Source organism: Lepidochelys kempii, chromosome 13 (genome assembly GCF_965140285.1).
Source record: "Lepidochelys kempii isolate rLepKem1 chromosome 13, rLepKem1.hap1, whole genome shotgun sequence".
Classification (NCBI taxonomy): Eukaryota; Metazoa; Chordata; order Testudines; family Cheloniidae; genus Lepidochelys; species Lepidochelys kempii.
The window spans coordinates 484,841-499,931 of NC_136392.1; the positions used below are offsets into that span (position 1 = coordinate 484,841).

A 15,091-nucleotide genomic window follows, 5' to 3' on the forward strand; every position below is an offset into this window, starting at 1 on the left:
AGCCAGGGGTTCCCTCTTCCTTCCCAGCAACAGGCACATGGGCCTTGCACCCCTCCCCTTCCCCCACCACTGCATTCCTCTCCAGGGGTAGCTCCATGGCACTGCATCCCCTCCCCGACAGGATAGCTCCATGGCACTGCGTTCCCCAAGTCGTCCTCTTGCAGGGGTGGTTGTGTTGGGTTTCAGACTCTCACCATTGGCTTGCTTCCAGTCCTGGGAGGAATGAGCTCAAACTTACCCGCCAGATCTCCCCTGAGGACTGTGCTGGCTGTTTTCTGGTTCCTGGTCCATGCAGACTGGGGCTGGCTCAGAAAACAGCCCCTTCAGGCCTCCATGTGCAAATTCCTCCCTCCCTGTTCCTCTGCCCAATTAGTTACCCCAGAGTAAAGGTGTTGCTGTATTTACATAATGTGATTCCAATTTGCATAAAAGATTTGCATGGAATGCACTTAATATGCCTCTATTTGCATATGAATGTGCCAGGCGGGATGCGGGGGGGGGGGTTGTTCTTCAGGCAAAGGCTAATATTACAAAAAGAAAAGGAGGACTTGTGGCACCTTAGAGACTAACCAATTTATTAGAGCATAAGCTTTCGTGAGCTACAGCTTTATATAAAGCCTGCTGCAGTTTCCACGATATGCATCCGATGAAGTGAGCTGTAGCTCACGAAAGCTCATGCTCTAATAAATGGGTTAGTCTCTAAGGTGCCACAAGTACTCCTTTTCTTTTTGCGGATACAGACTAACACGGCTGCTGCTCTGAAACCTGCTAATATTACAGGCGCAGAGTCGCTTTGCTTTAGGCCAAGGACTGGGGTCTGGCTCCTACGTCCCAGTCCTGGGTGGTACATGGGGGATGGGCTAGTGCCTGGGCAGGAGTCCGGGGTTGTGGGAATTACTGGGGCACCCAGGGGAGTGGAGTTGGCCTTCCTCGTGGCAGTATTGATATTACGCTTGTGCCCAGTCCAGATCAGGCTGCGTTGCACTGGGCTCTGGGCAGCACCCTGGGAGACTCAGCCGGTGCCAAACCCTGCCGTTGGGTTTGAGACTGATGGTGGGGTGGGAGGCGGGACAACCGGGGGTGGTGGGATAAGCTGGTGTGGGTGCGTAGGCTCCACAGAGCCAGTCCTGTGTCCCCGTGAGAGCTGAGTGCAGGGCCTGGCACAGTGGCTGTTGACCAGGGGAGTGACAGTGTGCTAACTTCAGAGGCGACTCAGTTCATGCCATTTATATCTTCTCTTTCCCTTAGCGTTTCCCTCTCTGCTAGCTGATGAATACTGCTGTTAGACCTGGTACCATGGAGATGCTCCGAACCTCTGGTGGTGTGAAAGCCCAGAGAGACAGCAACTATGGTAGCTAACTGCATGTTGCCCCTGCCAGCAGCTGGGGCTGGCATGTGCTTGTCCTCCAGCACCCAGGTTGGCACTCAGTGTTTGTGCAGTGTGGATGGCCCCCCAGCCCTGCCCATGTGACGTATTTGGCTGGTGCTTTCCTCAGGGCTCTGTGATTAGGCCATTCCAGGGCACCTTCTCCTTCCCGTTCCAGCACAGTGAGCAAGCATCTCCATTGCCCAGCATGCCCTGATGCAGGCGCAGTGTGGACTGTGTTGGGGGTGATCCCCTGTGTCAGCTGGGGCAGAGGTGTGTGCTGTGAGTCGGTTCTAATGGCTTGGCTGTGCTTGGGGCACGTATGCTTCAGGGCTGTGAGTCTGGGGGGATGCCACGTGGACAGGATCATGGGTGAGGCTCCAGTTGAATTTTAAACAATCCTCTGTGCCCGTTTTTGCAGACGCTCAGGAAGCCTTGCTCCTCCATGAAGATGCTGGATACGGTTACAGTTAATTGACAGCTCCCCTGGGGAGCGACTTGAAGCATCAGGCCTTGTCGAATTCCAGAGGTAGCCTAGCAACAGCCTCATTTCCAAAATGAACTCAGGAACCTAAAACTGGCCCATTTTACATCCCCTTTCCACATCACCTGCCAGCCCTGAGTGAACAGCCAGGCCACACAGAGAACAGTTCCCTGTAAATATCCCTCTCAAAGGCCTGCTCTCCCCTACAGCTGCTGTCCAGGCTGGGGCTGGAGTAGCCAGGAGCTGCTCCCGCAGCCTGCGCTCCTGCCCTGCTCCCGACAGTGCCCCTGCCAGGAGAGGCTGGGGAGAATGAAACCAGTTACAGTCTCTTCCTGCTGCTGGTGTTTTAACTGCTCCATAGCGCGGCTCCGTTATGGAGCAGCTATGAGCCTCCCATGGTCAGTGTTCCTGCACTTCTCCCTGGAGAACGTGTGGCGGGGACAGGCAGGTATGGGAACTGCTGGTAGCTCTCTCTAGGAGGCACCTACACACTTCCCAGCAGTGCCACCAGCTGGGAAAGGCTTGGCTAGCCTCCCACACCCCTACATGTGCTCGTCTGAGGGCCAATAACATTTCTGTACAAGATGGATTCTCTTGCTAATCCTTTTTCGGAACTGTAATTTCCCCCGAGGCTGCTGTCAGTTTGATGTGGATTTCTTTGGGTTTTTTAAGGAGAATTATGGGGTCAGCGCTAGTTACAAACTTCTGCATGTGGACAGATCTATTTTAGATAAAAGGGGATTAAAGGGAAAAAAGCAGATTTAATTAAGTTGCTAATATTTAAAGAAAATTGATGAACTAAGGCTTTATGAGCTGGAGCAAACACAGAGCATGCCTTCATTATGGCCAGTTTTTATTTGATTTTCTTTATTTTTCAATCCCAAAGTAGTTTTTATTTATGTATCTGTGCTTGCTTTTTAATCATTTTAATAAGGAAAATGCACCTCTATTCACATTTAATTTTGATTTAATTAGCAGGCAGTAATTAATGGCCTTGTAAAATCCCAGTGTTAGCCCTTTAGAGCAGGGAAATAATTTCCCTTTTTAACAAACTGAACAGTTGAAAGATTTTCATCTTTTCTAAGAGGCCCTTTTCCCAGCATTGCCCAGACATACCTCATCACCAGGAATAAGGAGTGACTCCGTGGCTGAATGTGGGGCTTCCTTCCCCCATCCTGGGTGAAGAGCATGCCCAGGAGGGAAGGGGTCATTGCACCCTGCTCCGGAGCTGCTGCTTTATTTTAAATTATGGGATGGTGAGAGAGAGCCTCCCAGCTGTGCTCTGGAGATGCTGGGATTATGTTTGCCCTGGATTCACCTGCTCCTGGTGTGCCAAGAAGTTGGGACGAAGCACGGAGAGGCCTGTTGTCCGAGGAAGGGGCAGGTTTCAGGGGTTAATGATGCAGATGCATATTCTGATCTCACCCCGGTGTAAGTCTGGAGTAACTCCATTGACTCCTGATTTAGCCTGGCACAGCTGAGATGGGATCCAGGCTAGTGGGGTCTCTGGAGGACTGGACATAGGAGGGAAATGGTGGCTGTCCCTGTGGCTATCTGCGCTGTGGGATGGCTGCTGTCTCTGCTCCTTTGGCTCTTAGCACTGTCAAACTCTGCACCCTCTGGCTGTCTGCACTGCCGCAGCCTCTCTTGAGCCATCTACAAAGCAAAACCAGTACAAGGTTTGTTCTCCAGATTGGCTTGGGAGAGGCTGGCTTTGCCCATTGGTCATGCACTCCTGGAGAGGCCTTGGGGACGTTTGGGGCAGGTGTGCAGTGGCCACAGCACAGGGCAAGGCGTTTGTCTCTGTGACACCACTCACCAGAGCCACCCTGCAGCTTGTCACCGTATTTAGTTTCTGTGCTGGTGGGTCTGTGGTGGCAGGGGGAGGCAGGCCAGGAACGAGCAATAGTGTGTTTCACTTCAGAACCGGATGTATTGGCAGACTGGGGTGGGGATGGGGGCAAAGACCGGGACTGTGGTGCCTTGGCAGAACTCTGGGTGGGTGGGGGACCACCCTGCAACAGCTGGGGGTGCTGCAGCTCAATCTGGAGGGATTTGCGGGATGTGAGGGGCTCTGGGAATGCCGTAGGAGCCAGCGGTAGGGCTAGGCTGCACTGGTTGAGCTGTGCAGAAGATGCTAACCCAAACCTGCCTCCACGCTGATGCCATTCACCTCTCACCCCTGTGAACAGGACGGATCACCAAAATCCATCCCAACATTTAAATGGACGGTAAGGAGCCAAATGCAGCATGGGTACGTCAACACTGCAATTAAACACCCTTGCCTGGCCCGTCAGCTAACATGAGCTTGCGGGGTTCGGGCCGCAGGGCTGTTTAATCGGTCCCAGAGCCCTGGCTCCAGCTTAGGACCAAACATCTACACTGCAAGAGCCCCGGGCCTGAGTCAGCTGACATGGGCCAGGCGCAAGTGTTTATTTGCAGTGTAGACATGCCCCATGGGGCAAATGATCCGGGGGCAGCTGCTGCAGGTGTCAGAGCTCAGGTTAGTGCTGTGTGCCAAGTTCACTGACTCTCAGAGAGAGAGCCCGAGAAATCAGACTGTTGCATTTTTGTGCTTTAAAAACCTGCATATCCATATTGTGGCCCAGGTTTCAGAACTGCTCTGAGGTCCGACTGGCCATGTGTGTGCCCAAACCCTGTGCTGGTGCATGCAATATTGGTGATTGTACACCAGGTTAGGGGTGTAAATGCAGACTCACTTTCACACCCAAAGCACCCCCTGCTCCTTCTCCAACCCTCCTTGCTGTATCCCCTCAGACATCTGCAGACGGTTATCCTACTCCCCCGTTAGTTGTTGTTTAGCCAAGTGATGCAGATTTAGCTCATTAATCTTCCCTTGTAAATCTGTCTTTCCAGCCCCCAGAGTGAGGGTTCCGTTTTCCTTCCTGGTTTTCCAGGTTACAGGGCTGCTGGCATCTGCTCTGAGCATGGAGTCAGTGTTAAGCAAATGTGGAGGAGGGATATGCTGCGAGTTTGGACTGTTTGCTGGGCAAAGGGGCTGGACGGGCAGGTTTATCTCCTGGCTGATAATTAATCATGAGTCTTGTCGCTGTTGTTATGAGCAGAGAAATGCATTTGTGTATGTGGCCTCTGCACTTTATGGAACGGATACAGTCTCTGCCGTGGTGTTTCAGTCTCTGGCAAGAGTTGACATGGGGCAGAAGGATGTGATGCAGAGCAGGCAGGGTCATTCCTGTGCAAACCAGCTGGATGACAACCTTACGGCTGCAATCTCTGCAGGGCTGGGATATTGCCCAGGCAACAGGAAGGGTATGTCCAGGGTGGCTGGCCTCTTTAAATGAAGCAGGTCCTGTGCCCTGTGTCAGAGCAGGCACTCCCGCTTGGCCAGTTGAGAGGGTGTGAAGCACCTGGGGCTAGAAAGGATCAGGGAGAGTCAGAGGGAGGAGGGACGGACGCTGATGTTCTGTGGAGAAAGCTGAAGAGCAGCAGAGGGGTTTGCTGGCTAACCTTCCCACACTGGAGTGCTAGGGCTGGAGGGGGCTGAAGGTCAGCAGAGGGAGTTGCCTACTGACATCCAAGCTGGGGAGTCTGGGGCTGGAGAGGGCTGTAGACAGGAACAGTGGATGGGTTAACCCTCCGAGGTCTCTATGAAGGAGAGCTGGAGCCAGAGGGCCAAAGAGGGCTGAGGTCCAAGAGAACAGTGGGAGGGCCCACCTCTGGCTGGTGTGAGGTGAGAATATAGCAGAACTGGGGAAGTGACAGAGGATGTGGAAAAAGCTAATGTACTCAATGCTTTTTTGCCTCTGTCTTCACGAGCAAGGTCAGCTCCCAGACTGCTGCACTGGGCACCTCATGGGGAGGAGTTGACCAGCCCTCTGTGGAGAAAGAAGGGGTTCGGGACTATTTAGGAAAGCTGGACGAGCACAAGTCCATGGGGCCGGATGCGCTGCATCCGAGAGTGCTAAAGGAGTTGGCGGATGTGATTGCAGAGCCATTGGCCATTATCTTTGAAAACTCATGGCGATCGGGGGAGGTCCTAGATGACTGCAAAAAGACTAATGTAGTGCCCATCTTTTAAAAAGGGAAGGAGGAGGATCCTGGGAACTACAGGCCAGTCAGCCTCACCTCAGTCCCTGGAAAAATCATGGAGCAGGTCCTCAAGGAATCAATTCTGAAGCACTTAGAGGAGAAGAAAGTGATCAGGAACAGCCAGCATGGATTCACCAAGGGCAAGTCGTGCCTGACTAATCTAATTGCCTTCTATGATGAGATAACTGGCTCTGTGGATGACGGGAAAGCAGTGGACGTGTTGTTCCTTGACCTTAGCAAAGCTTTTGATATGGTCTCCCACAGTATTCTTGCCAGCAAGTTTGTAGAATCATAGAATATCAGGGTTGGAAGGGACCTCAGGAGGTCATCGAGTTCAACCCCCTGCTCAAAGCAGGACCAATCCCCAACTAAATAATCCCAGCCAGGGATTTGTCAAGCCTGACCTTAAAAACCTCAAAGGAAAAAGTTTAAGTTTAAAGAAGTATGGGCTGGATGAATGGACTATAAGGTGGATAGAAAGCTGGCTAGATCGTCAGGCTCAATGGGTAGTGATCAATGGCTCCATGTCTAGTTGGCAGCCAGTATCAAGTGGAGTGCCCCAAGGGTTGGTCCTGGGGCTGGGTTTGTTCAATATCTTCATTAATGATCTGGAGGATGGTGTGGATTGCACCCTCAGCAAGTTTGCAGATGACACTAAACTGGGAGGAGAGGTAGATATGCTGGAGGGTAGGCATGGGATACAGAGGGACCTAGACAAATTAGAGGATTGGAGCAAAAGAAATCTGATGAGGTTCAACAAGGACAAATGCAGAGTCCTGCACTTCGGATGGAAGAATCCCATGCACCGCTACAGACTAGGGACCGAATGGCTCGGCAGCAGTTCTGCAGAAAAGGACCTAGGGGTTACAGTGGACGAGAAGCTGGATATGAGTCACCAGTGTGCCCTTGTTGCCAAGAAGGCTAATGGCATTTTGGGCTGTATAAGTAGGGGCATTGTCAGCAGATCGAGGGACGTGATCATTTCCCTCTATTAGACATTGGTGAGGCTTCATCTGGAGTACTGTGTCCAGTTTTGGGCCCCACACTACAAGAAGGATGTGGAAAAATTGGAAAAAGTTCAGCGGAGGGCAACAAAAATGATCAGGGGACTGGAATACATGAGTTATGAGGAGAGGCTGAGGGAACTGGGATTGTTTAGTCTGCGGAAGAGAAGAATGAGGGGAGATTTGATAGCTGCTTTCAACTACCTGAAGGGGAGTTCCAAAGAGGATGGATCTGGACTGTTTTCAGTGGCAGCAGATGACAGAACAAGGAGTAGTGGTCTCAAGTTGCAGTGGGGGAGAGGTTTAGGTTGGATATTAGGAAAAACTTTTTCACTAGGAGGGTGGTGAAGTACTGGAATGGGTTACCTAGGGAGGTCGTGGAATCTTCTTCCTTAGAGGTTTTTAAGGTCAGGCTTGAGAAAGCCCTGTCTGGGATGAGTTAGTTGGGCATTGGTCCTGGTTTGAGCAGGGGGTTGGACTCAATGACCTCCTGAGGTCCCTTCCATCCCTGATATTGTAAGATTCTATGAAGTGAGGGAAAGTGAGTATGCCCTCTCTGTGGAGAGGCTGTGGGGGCTCCTGTTAGGAAGAGCGGGGTTGCGCTTCAGCTGGAGGGGCTTTGGGGTGGCTGTCGTGGCAGGACAGAAGAGGACCGACGAAGACCCCGGGTGGGGTGGAAGGTGCTGGAGTGTGGTATGTGCTATGTCGATGGACTGGCTGTCATGGGATTGTAAGGACAATGTGCACTGGAGTGATCAGTGGGCTGTCTGGGGATTTCCGTTTGGGACTGTTTGCACCAGAGTTTTGTAATGAACCAGCCCCAAGAATGGGTGTTACTGAGTCAAGCAAACCTGGTGTGGAGCCATTAGGGGCCTGAGAAGGGATGTGGGGCCAGAACCCTGCTGTTAGGGTAGCCAGCTGCAAAGGGGTGTCTGGGTGTGTTTCTCAAGTGGGGCCAGGTGAGTCGGTGTTTCCTAGGATGGCTTGGCAGGGGTGTATTTTCCAGGTATTGCCAGTCACGCAGGGGTAATTCCTAGGTGATACCAGGCAGGTGGCTGTATTTCCTGCATGATGTTGTTTGGTCAGGTGTATTTCCCAGGCAATGCTGGGCAGGTGGGTATATTTTCTGGGTGATGCTGGGCAGGTTAGTATATTTCCTGGCAATGCAGGGTGGGAGTGTATATTTGACATAGACAATAATATATGACTAGCATGGAAAGAACATTGAATTGTCCAATGTGTGGGCATCTTACTCACGAAATAAATATATAAACTGTATCTAACAAGATAAATATAATGAAGGCATCATAAAAAGAGGCAGGTCCTGGTATAAATTCTTGCTGGTGGAACTGAATGTCTTTAAGGTGGATTATAGAACTGCAGTTTGGAAGATTGAATGGCCCATAAACATTTTCATATTTCATTAGCCGATTAATGGACAGCTCTTTTTTTGGCAACTTTGCTGATTCTCAGCAGAAATTGTGGGGAGTAAATGAATGCGTCTGATGAAACCTTTCTGGGGGCCTGTCCATTATGGATTGCCCCAATTAATGCCCGGGCTGCTCTCCTCAGAGATGCATTCTGCCTGTCCAGTTACTGTTAATAGATTTCTCATAAGTGGCTGGATTGTAAAAACCTCATAACTCAGTTTAATGCCACCAATAAAATTATCTCCGGACGCCTGGCCTGGATTCCAGGTGGCTGCAGGGCAAAGGGAGCTGCTGTTTACCCTTTCGCTCCCTCATTCTAAATAGCATCTTAATTAGAAAACGAAGAGGAAATTGTTGGCTACAAAAGCTGCTTTCCTGAGGGGCTGTTTCTGGTGCTGAATTCAGGGCTCATATCCCTGCCAGGATGCTGGGTGGGCATGAAGCTGTCACCATGTGGAAGGGCTGGCAGCCGCTGGTATCGAGGGCCAGAGCATGCACACCAGAGTAGTGGGGCAGCTGGCTCGGGTTTGGAAGGGCAGTGAGCTGGTGTTTACACACATCACAGAGCGGGTTTCACAGTGCTGCATGCAGTAACTCGATGCTGGCCTTGTGGATGTTGAAGCCTCACACGCATTGGCTTTGTTCACGTTGTGTCTCCTGTACTGTCAATCACTCTGTCTTTGAGGGCTGCTCTGGCCCGTGTGATGGGGGTGGTCTGAGCTGCACAGAATTATTCTCAGCTTCATGTTAGAAGGGAGTGGGGCAGAGATCTGGTGACAGGCCTAAGGTCACACAGCAAAGCAGTGGCAGAGCCAGGAATTGAACCCAGGTCTTCCAGGTCCCAGCCCAGGACGAGCGCATCGCTTGCTCTTCCCTTCCAAGAGGGACAGGCCGATCTGGACTAACTCTTGGCAGTGAAAACCATGCAGCACCGGGCCCCTGCTCTGCCTGCCCTCCCCACCCCAGACCCCTGCTTTAGCCCCTCCCACTCCATGGGCCCTCTCTTGCCAGGGGTCTCCTCAATGTCTTGGCTCTCGCAGCAGGAGTGGCAGCTGTTGCTCCAGCTGGCTCAGTTGCCCTCTCTCAGCACCAGCCCTCACCCTCTGTCCTTCCTCTGCAGATCCACTCGGACTCAGATGAGGGGGACGGGTCCATCAAGTACACCATCTCCGGGGAGGGCGCAGGAACCATCTTCCTCATTGATGAGGTCACAGGCGACATCCATGCCACCGAGCGCCTGGACCGGGAGCAGAAGACGTTCTACACACTGCGGGCACAGGCCCGGGACCGCCAGACCAATCAGCTGCTGGAGCCTGAGTCCGAGTTCATCATCAAGGTGCAGGACATAAACGACAGCGAGCCCCGTTTCCTGGAGGGGCCCTACATAGGCAGCGTGGCCGAGCTGTCCCCCATAGGTAGGTGCCCTGCACCCGCACTGAGTACAAGGGGATGGGGGTGAGGAGCTGGCAGCCCCTGCTCCCTTCCATTACTCTGAGCTGTCAAATTAGGGTCTTGTCCAGCACAAAATCACTTGTCATAAATCCAGGGATTCCAGCAACTAGAGCCAAGGAGCCAAGGGGGAAAATAAATAAAGCAGTTTAGGGAAACAATTGAGTAAATCCTCAGCGCTGATGGCCAGCTGGAGAAGCACGTGGGCTCGCCCATGAGCCTGTGCAATGGGAGTGGGCTGAGCTGGGTGCCAACCCCCTGCCCCCATCTGAGGTTTGCCCAGTTCTGCCCCAGCTATCCTCCATACATGCCGGTCTCTGCTGCTCTCAGGCACTGGGGAGGAGGCCCCAGGCCTTGCTGGAGGTAGGGTCTGCTGCTGCTTAGGATCATACTGAGACTGATATTTCTTGCCATATTTCTTGTCTCCTTGCCTCTGGCTGTGTTTGCGGCACGTACGTTCCCAGCTCTCCCCACCCCTGGGATTCCACCTCCCCCATCTGTCAGTGCCTGGCTGCTGTTGCCTGGTCTATTAATTATATTGATTACTTAAAAATTCCCAGTTAACATTCAGAGGTTTGATTGGTTCTCGTCCCAAGATCAGGCGCAGTATTATCAGAATTCCTATTTAATTGGGAACCCGGACGTACATGGTCACAACACTCACACTTTTATTAACATCGTTAGCAAAGTTACAAGCTCCCCAGCCCAGCCAGAAAGGCAGAGAGAGCACAAAACGAGCTGAGCCGCCCCTTGCAGAACAAGCTAACATGTTAGCTCTCCTCACTATCAGCACCATCCCCAGTGGTCATCATCCTGGCATCCCAGGCGCGTGGGTGGGATACATCTGTTACAATATGTCTTTGTGACGCGGCCAGGCCTAATACATATTCAGGAGGGGCTCAGCCCCTTCCCCGTATTTGTAGTTCCTCACTGTACTGATGCTGGGGTGTTCTTCTCCCATAAGTTATTAATCCCCTTACCTCAAGTTCATTAGCATATATACCCATGAGGTACCACGACACTCACATTGTTGGACATCTGCCGATGTCTCTAACTAAAGCTACCTCAGGCTGGGATAAACCTGCCCCTTGCGGGTACCTGTCAGCAGCATAGTCCTTGCAGCACGTTACCTTGCGATACCCTATGTTCTAGGGTTACTCTTGGTTACCTACGTATGCTAAGTCTTGTGCCTTGTGACATGATTAGTTTAGCTAAGCTATTGTCTTACAGCCTGGAGGCCTGTGGGATCATTACTGCCCGCTGTATCTACAGGCTCACTGGGCAGGGGCTGCTGGTACCAGGTTAGGTGCCCACCTTCCGTTGCAGGCTCAGCCCCTGCTGTGTTTAGCTTCCACGAACCTGGCTGTTCCCGGGCTCCAAGAAGAGAATGTAATGACCCCCCGCCATGGCCCAGCCCCTGGAAGGTGCTGCTGGTGGAGACTAGGGCATCTCTTCCTCACCTCTGCCCAGCACCTTGCAGATTGTTCGCTTGCTCTCTCTGGTCCTGTCTGGCAGCTGTATGGCCAGCTGCTCCCTGGTGCTGCTGGCCTGGCAGGTCTGGGTGCCCTGGTGCAGGTATCTGGTGAGCAGGAGGCTCCACCTCACGCTGGCGTATGGGGGTAGAGCCTGCGTTTGGCATTGTGTGTGCGTGGCCTCCCCACCTGGGAGGCCATGTACCCTGGGGACTTAGAACAAAGCCAGGAGAGGGCAGAATCATTGGTTATTTCCTCTGTAGGGCCCCATCCTGCACGCCTCACTCGGGCAGAACTCCCACGGATGCCTGTGGAACACAGAAATGGGCCCATAGCGTTTGTCCCCCTGAACCACTCTGTTGCTCAGGGCCTGTTCATTGTGCACTAGTATGTTCACTAGTGCAAATTTCTCCTTTGTTGGTCTGTTCATGTCCCTCTGTCCCAACCCATGATCCTCCTGCTTTTCCATTCTGGGCTCCCCACACAGTCCTGATCTGCAGCCCCCCTGCCTTTTCAGCGCCAAGTCCCATCCCCCAGCTGTGCAGGTCCTGGAGCCCCTCCTGCTATATCTGTGCTTCCCTGGCTCCCCTCCCCGAGCTCTGCTGCCGCATGTCAGTCCTGATCCAAGCCCCCGTCCTGTTCCATTCGTACCTGCCCCACAGCTCTGCCAATACTCCTCAACTCCTTAGGGAAAACTTCTTCCCTAGGAGGGGGGTGACGCACTGGATTGCGTTGCCTAGCGGGGGGGTGGAATCTCCTTCCTTAGAAGTTTTTAGGGTCAGGCTTGACAAAGCCCTGGCTGGGATGATTTAATTGGGGATGGGTCCTGCTTTGAGCAGGGGGTTGGACTAGACGACCTCCTGAGGTCCCTCCCAACCCCGATATTCTATGATTCTATGAACCCTGCCCTGCAGCTCTGGTCACAAGCGCCCACTGAGCAGAGGCCGGCAGTGGTGTTGAACTGAGTACAATTGTTCCGTAATGGGAGAAAACTTCAGCTGCTTGGCTCAGACGTGTAAACTCATCCCTCTCGTTTCCTGAGTGAGGTCTACCTCACACACCACACCGCCCTTGCTCCTGTGGTAGGAGGTTGTCGGGTCTGGAATGCTGTGCACCAGAGCAGGGTCTGTGCGGGGGAGTTTCACCGAGCGTGCTAGCCACACGGGGGAAGGGCAGGACAGGGTTACACTGGCAGGGGGTTATTGTGCTTCACTGAGTGTTGAAGGTAAGGTGGGGGCGGGGACATGCAGTGGGGCAGCAGCGGGGCCTCTGCCCTTTGTCCCTACTTCACGCTGGCAGCGCTTTCTGGCCGAGCCGCAGATCCATTCACCGTTTTCCCTATTTCTGGGTGTCTTGCTGCTCCCTGTCTGTGTCGGGCCAGGGGCGTGTGTTGACTGAGGTGGGCAGTGGGCCTGGGGTTGGCAGGCTGCAAGAGGGGAGGCAGTCCAGGCAGTGTCACTGCAAATCGTTGCTCTCCAAAGGCTGCCTCAAGGCGAAAGACAGAGTCTGCACAAGCCTGCCTGACGTCAAATGTTAAGGCAGGTCCCGCTTGACAGCCGCAGGGGATGAAAGGTGGAGAGTGACAGGTGCAAAGGAAGGAGAGAGCGAGAGGACCAGAAGTGAGCAGAACTGAGGAGGAGGAGAAGGCAGGAGAGCGGGAAGAGCCCCCAAGGAGGACGGCAGCGCGGGGATCATGTGGCACAGGTCAGGCTCCAGCAGGAGGACAAATAGCTGGTTTTCCCATCTGGGGGTGTGACAGGCAGCGCCCTGGAAAGGGGCCCAGGCTTGGTTCCTATGAGCACCCAAGGAGTTAAGTGCAGCAAGGGAAGGGCTCTCCTTGGGGCCTGGCAGGAAGCCAGAAGGTCTGTCTCTTGCTGTGTTTCCTGGATGCTCTGCTCATTCAGAGCCCTGTGATGGCCTCCAGGACGTACAGAAATCATTACACCAGAGGGGCTGCTGCTGACTGAATTCCTCCTGACATGCAGTTTCAGCCTCTGTCAGGAACCCTTTCCTCCTCTGGCCAAGAACGCCATCAGCCACGGACCAGGACTCCTGTACAAATGGAAGGCAGGATGCAGGCAGCGAGGGGGAGACGCACCCCCCTTCCGAAAAGGGGGAAGCCACGAAATTAACGTAGTTTGCCTGAGCATTGTTTAAAAAGGGCAGAATTCTCGACTCTGGGTGTTAGACCAGGAGCCCCGTGCTTTGAAAATCACTAACAATTACGGAGCTGCCTGATCACAGGCTGATGTGAACAAGACATATCAAAGGAGACAGTGTCTGTGCAAAATTGGAGATCAGAGGGAGAAAGAAACTTGGTTTCAGTACATGAAAGGAGGCAATTCCTGCAAATTAAAATCCTCAGAAGTGAAAAGTAAAGAGAAGTGTTTGGAGCAGCGTTGGACGTGCCTCTGCTGTGTCACTCCGGAGCGGGGGACCTGACAGCCCGCGCTGACCGACAGCCTCTGTCCTGCTGACCCAAGGCAGCCCCAAATTAGCGAGTGTGAGCGGGCGGCCTCCAGCAGCCTGCCCAGCCCCAAAGGGAAGCAAAGACTGTGGGGAAACTGCTTTGGGGCCCAAGGCCAAAACTCTGAAATATCAGGGCAGATGCTTCCTCCTTGCCTGCAGCCACCGGCAGATGCTTCCTCCTTGCCTGCAGCCACCCTGCGCTGGAGAGCAGAACGGAGCTCTGCTGCACCAGTGTTGGCCTTATGGCCCAGCTGATCCCAGCTACCAGGAGAGGGGAGAGCTCCTTGTGCAGCAGAGGCAGCCAGCGCAGCTGCACAAAGTCCCCCGAAGCAGCTGGGCAGAGATCTGGAGAGTCCATCCAGACACCCACAGAGTCTGCTGACAATGCCCCGAGGCCCCAGGCCATCCAGCACCCTGGCTTCCTTCGCAGAGCTGTACACAGGGCTCAGGTGCTGGAGAGACAACTGTCCCGTGTGCTACACCGCCGGCAACAGTGGTGGGTCCTGCTTCTGCCAAGCCAGTGACACTGGGAAGCAGCTCCGCCAGGACACTGCGCTTGGGGGTGGGGGAGAGGGGGCAGGTGTTTATGGGAGAGCAGCTCTGCCCAGTGCATGGGGGCCAGGTAACTGGAGTGTGTGTGTGTGTGGGGGGGGTAACTGGAGTGTGGGGGGCAGCTCTGCCTGGGCACTGCACAGGGGTGTGGTGTATAGTGTGTGTGTGTGGGGGGGCGGGGGGCAGCTCAGACTGGGCACTGCACAGGGGTGTGGTGTATAGTGTGTGTGGGGGGGGGCGGGGGGCAGCTCAAACCGGGCACTGCACTGCCGAGTATATGCAGTGTGGGGTGCAGCTCTGCCTGGGCACTGCACAGGGGTGTTGTGTATAGTGTGTGGGGGGGGGGGGCGGGGGGCAGCTCAGACTGGGCACTGCACAGGGGTGTGGTGTATAGTGTGTGTGTGGGGGGGCGGGGGGCAGCTCAAACCGGGCACTGCACTGCCGAGTATATGCAGTGTGGGGTGCAGCTCTGCCTGGGCACTGCACAGGGGTGTGGTGTATAGTGTGTGTGTGGGGGGGGCGGGGGGCAGCTCAGACTGGGCACTGCACAGGGGTGTGGTGAATAGTGTGTGTGTGGGGGGGCGGGGGGCAGCTCAGACTGGGCACTGCACAGGGGTGTGGTGTATAGTGTGTGTGGGGGGGGCGGGGGGCAGCTCAAACCGGGCACTGCACTGCTGAGTATATGCAGTGTGGGGTGCAGCTCTGCCTGGGCACTGCACAGGGGTGTGGTGTATAGTGTGTGTGTGTGGGGGGGGGCAGCTCAAACCGGGCACTGCACTGCCGAGTATATGCAG

At 54.0% G+C, this 15,091-nt stretch overlaps 1 protein-coding gene across 3 annotated transcripts in view; it reads left to right on the forward strand.

The window, feature by feature from the left end:
- The window catches only part of CDH22 (cadherin 22), a 187,805-nt gene that overhangs the window by 62,405 nt on the left and 110,309 nt on the right, over positions 1–15,091 (forward strand). For 2 of the 3 annotated variants that reach the window (XM_073308961.2, XM_073308962.2), the window contains exon 3: positions 9,476–9,770. In XM_073308961.2, coding sequence (XP_073165062.1) covers positions 9,476–9,770 — 295 coding nt within the window. Of the gene's footprint in view, positions 1–1,248; positions 1,352–9,475; positions 9,771–15,091 lie in introns of all 3 variants that reach the window. The other variant, XM_073308963.2, reaches the window with a different exon arrangement.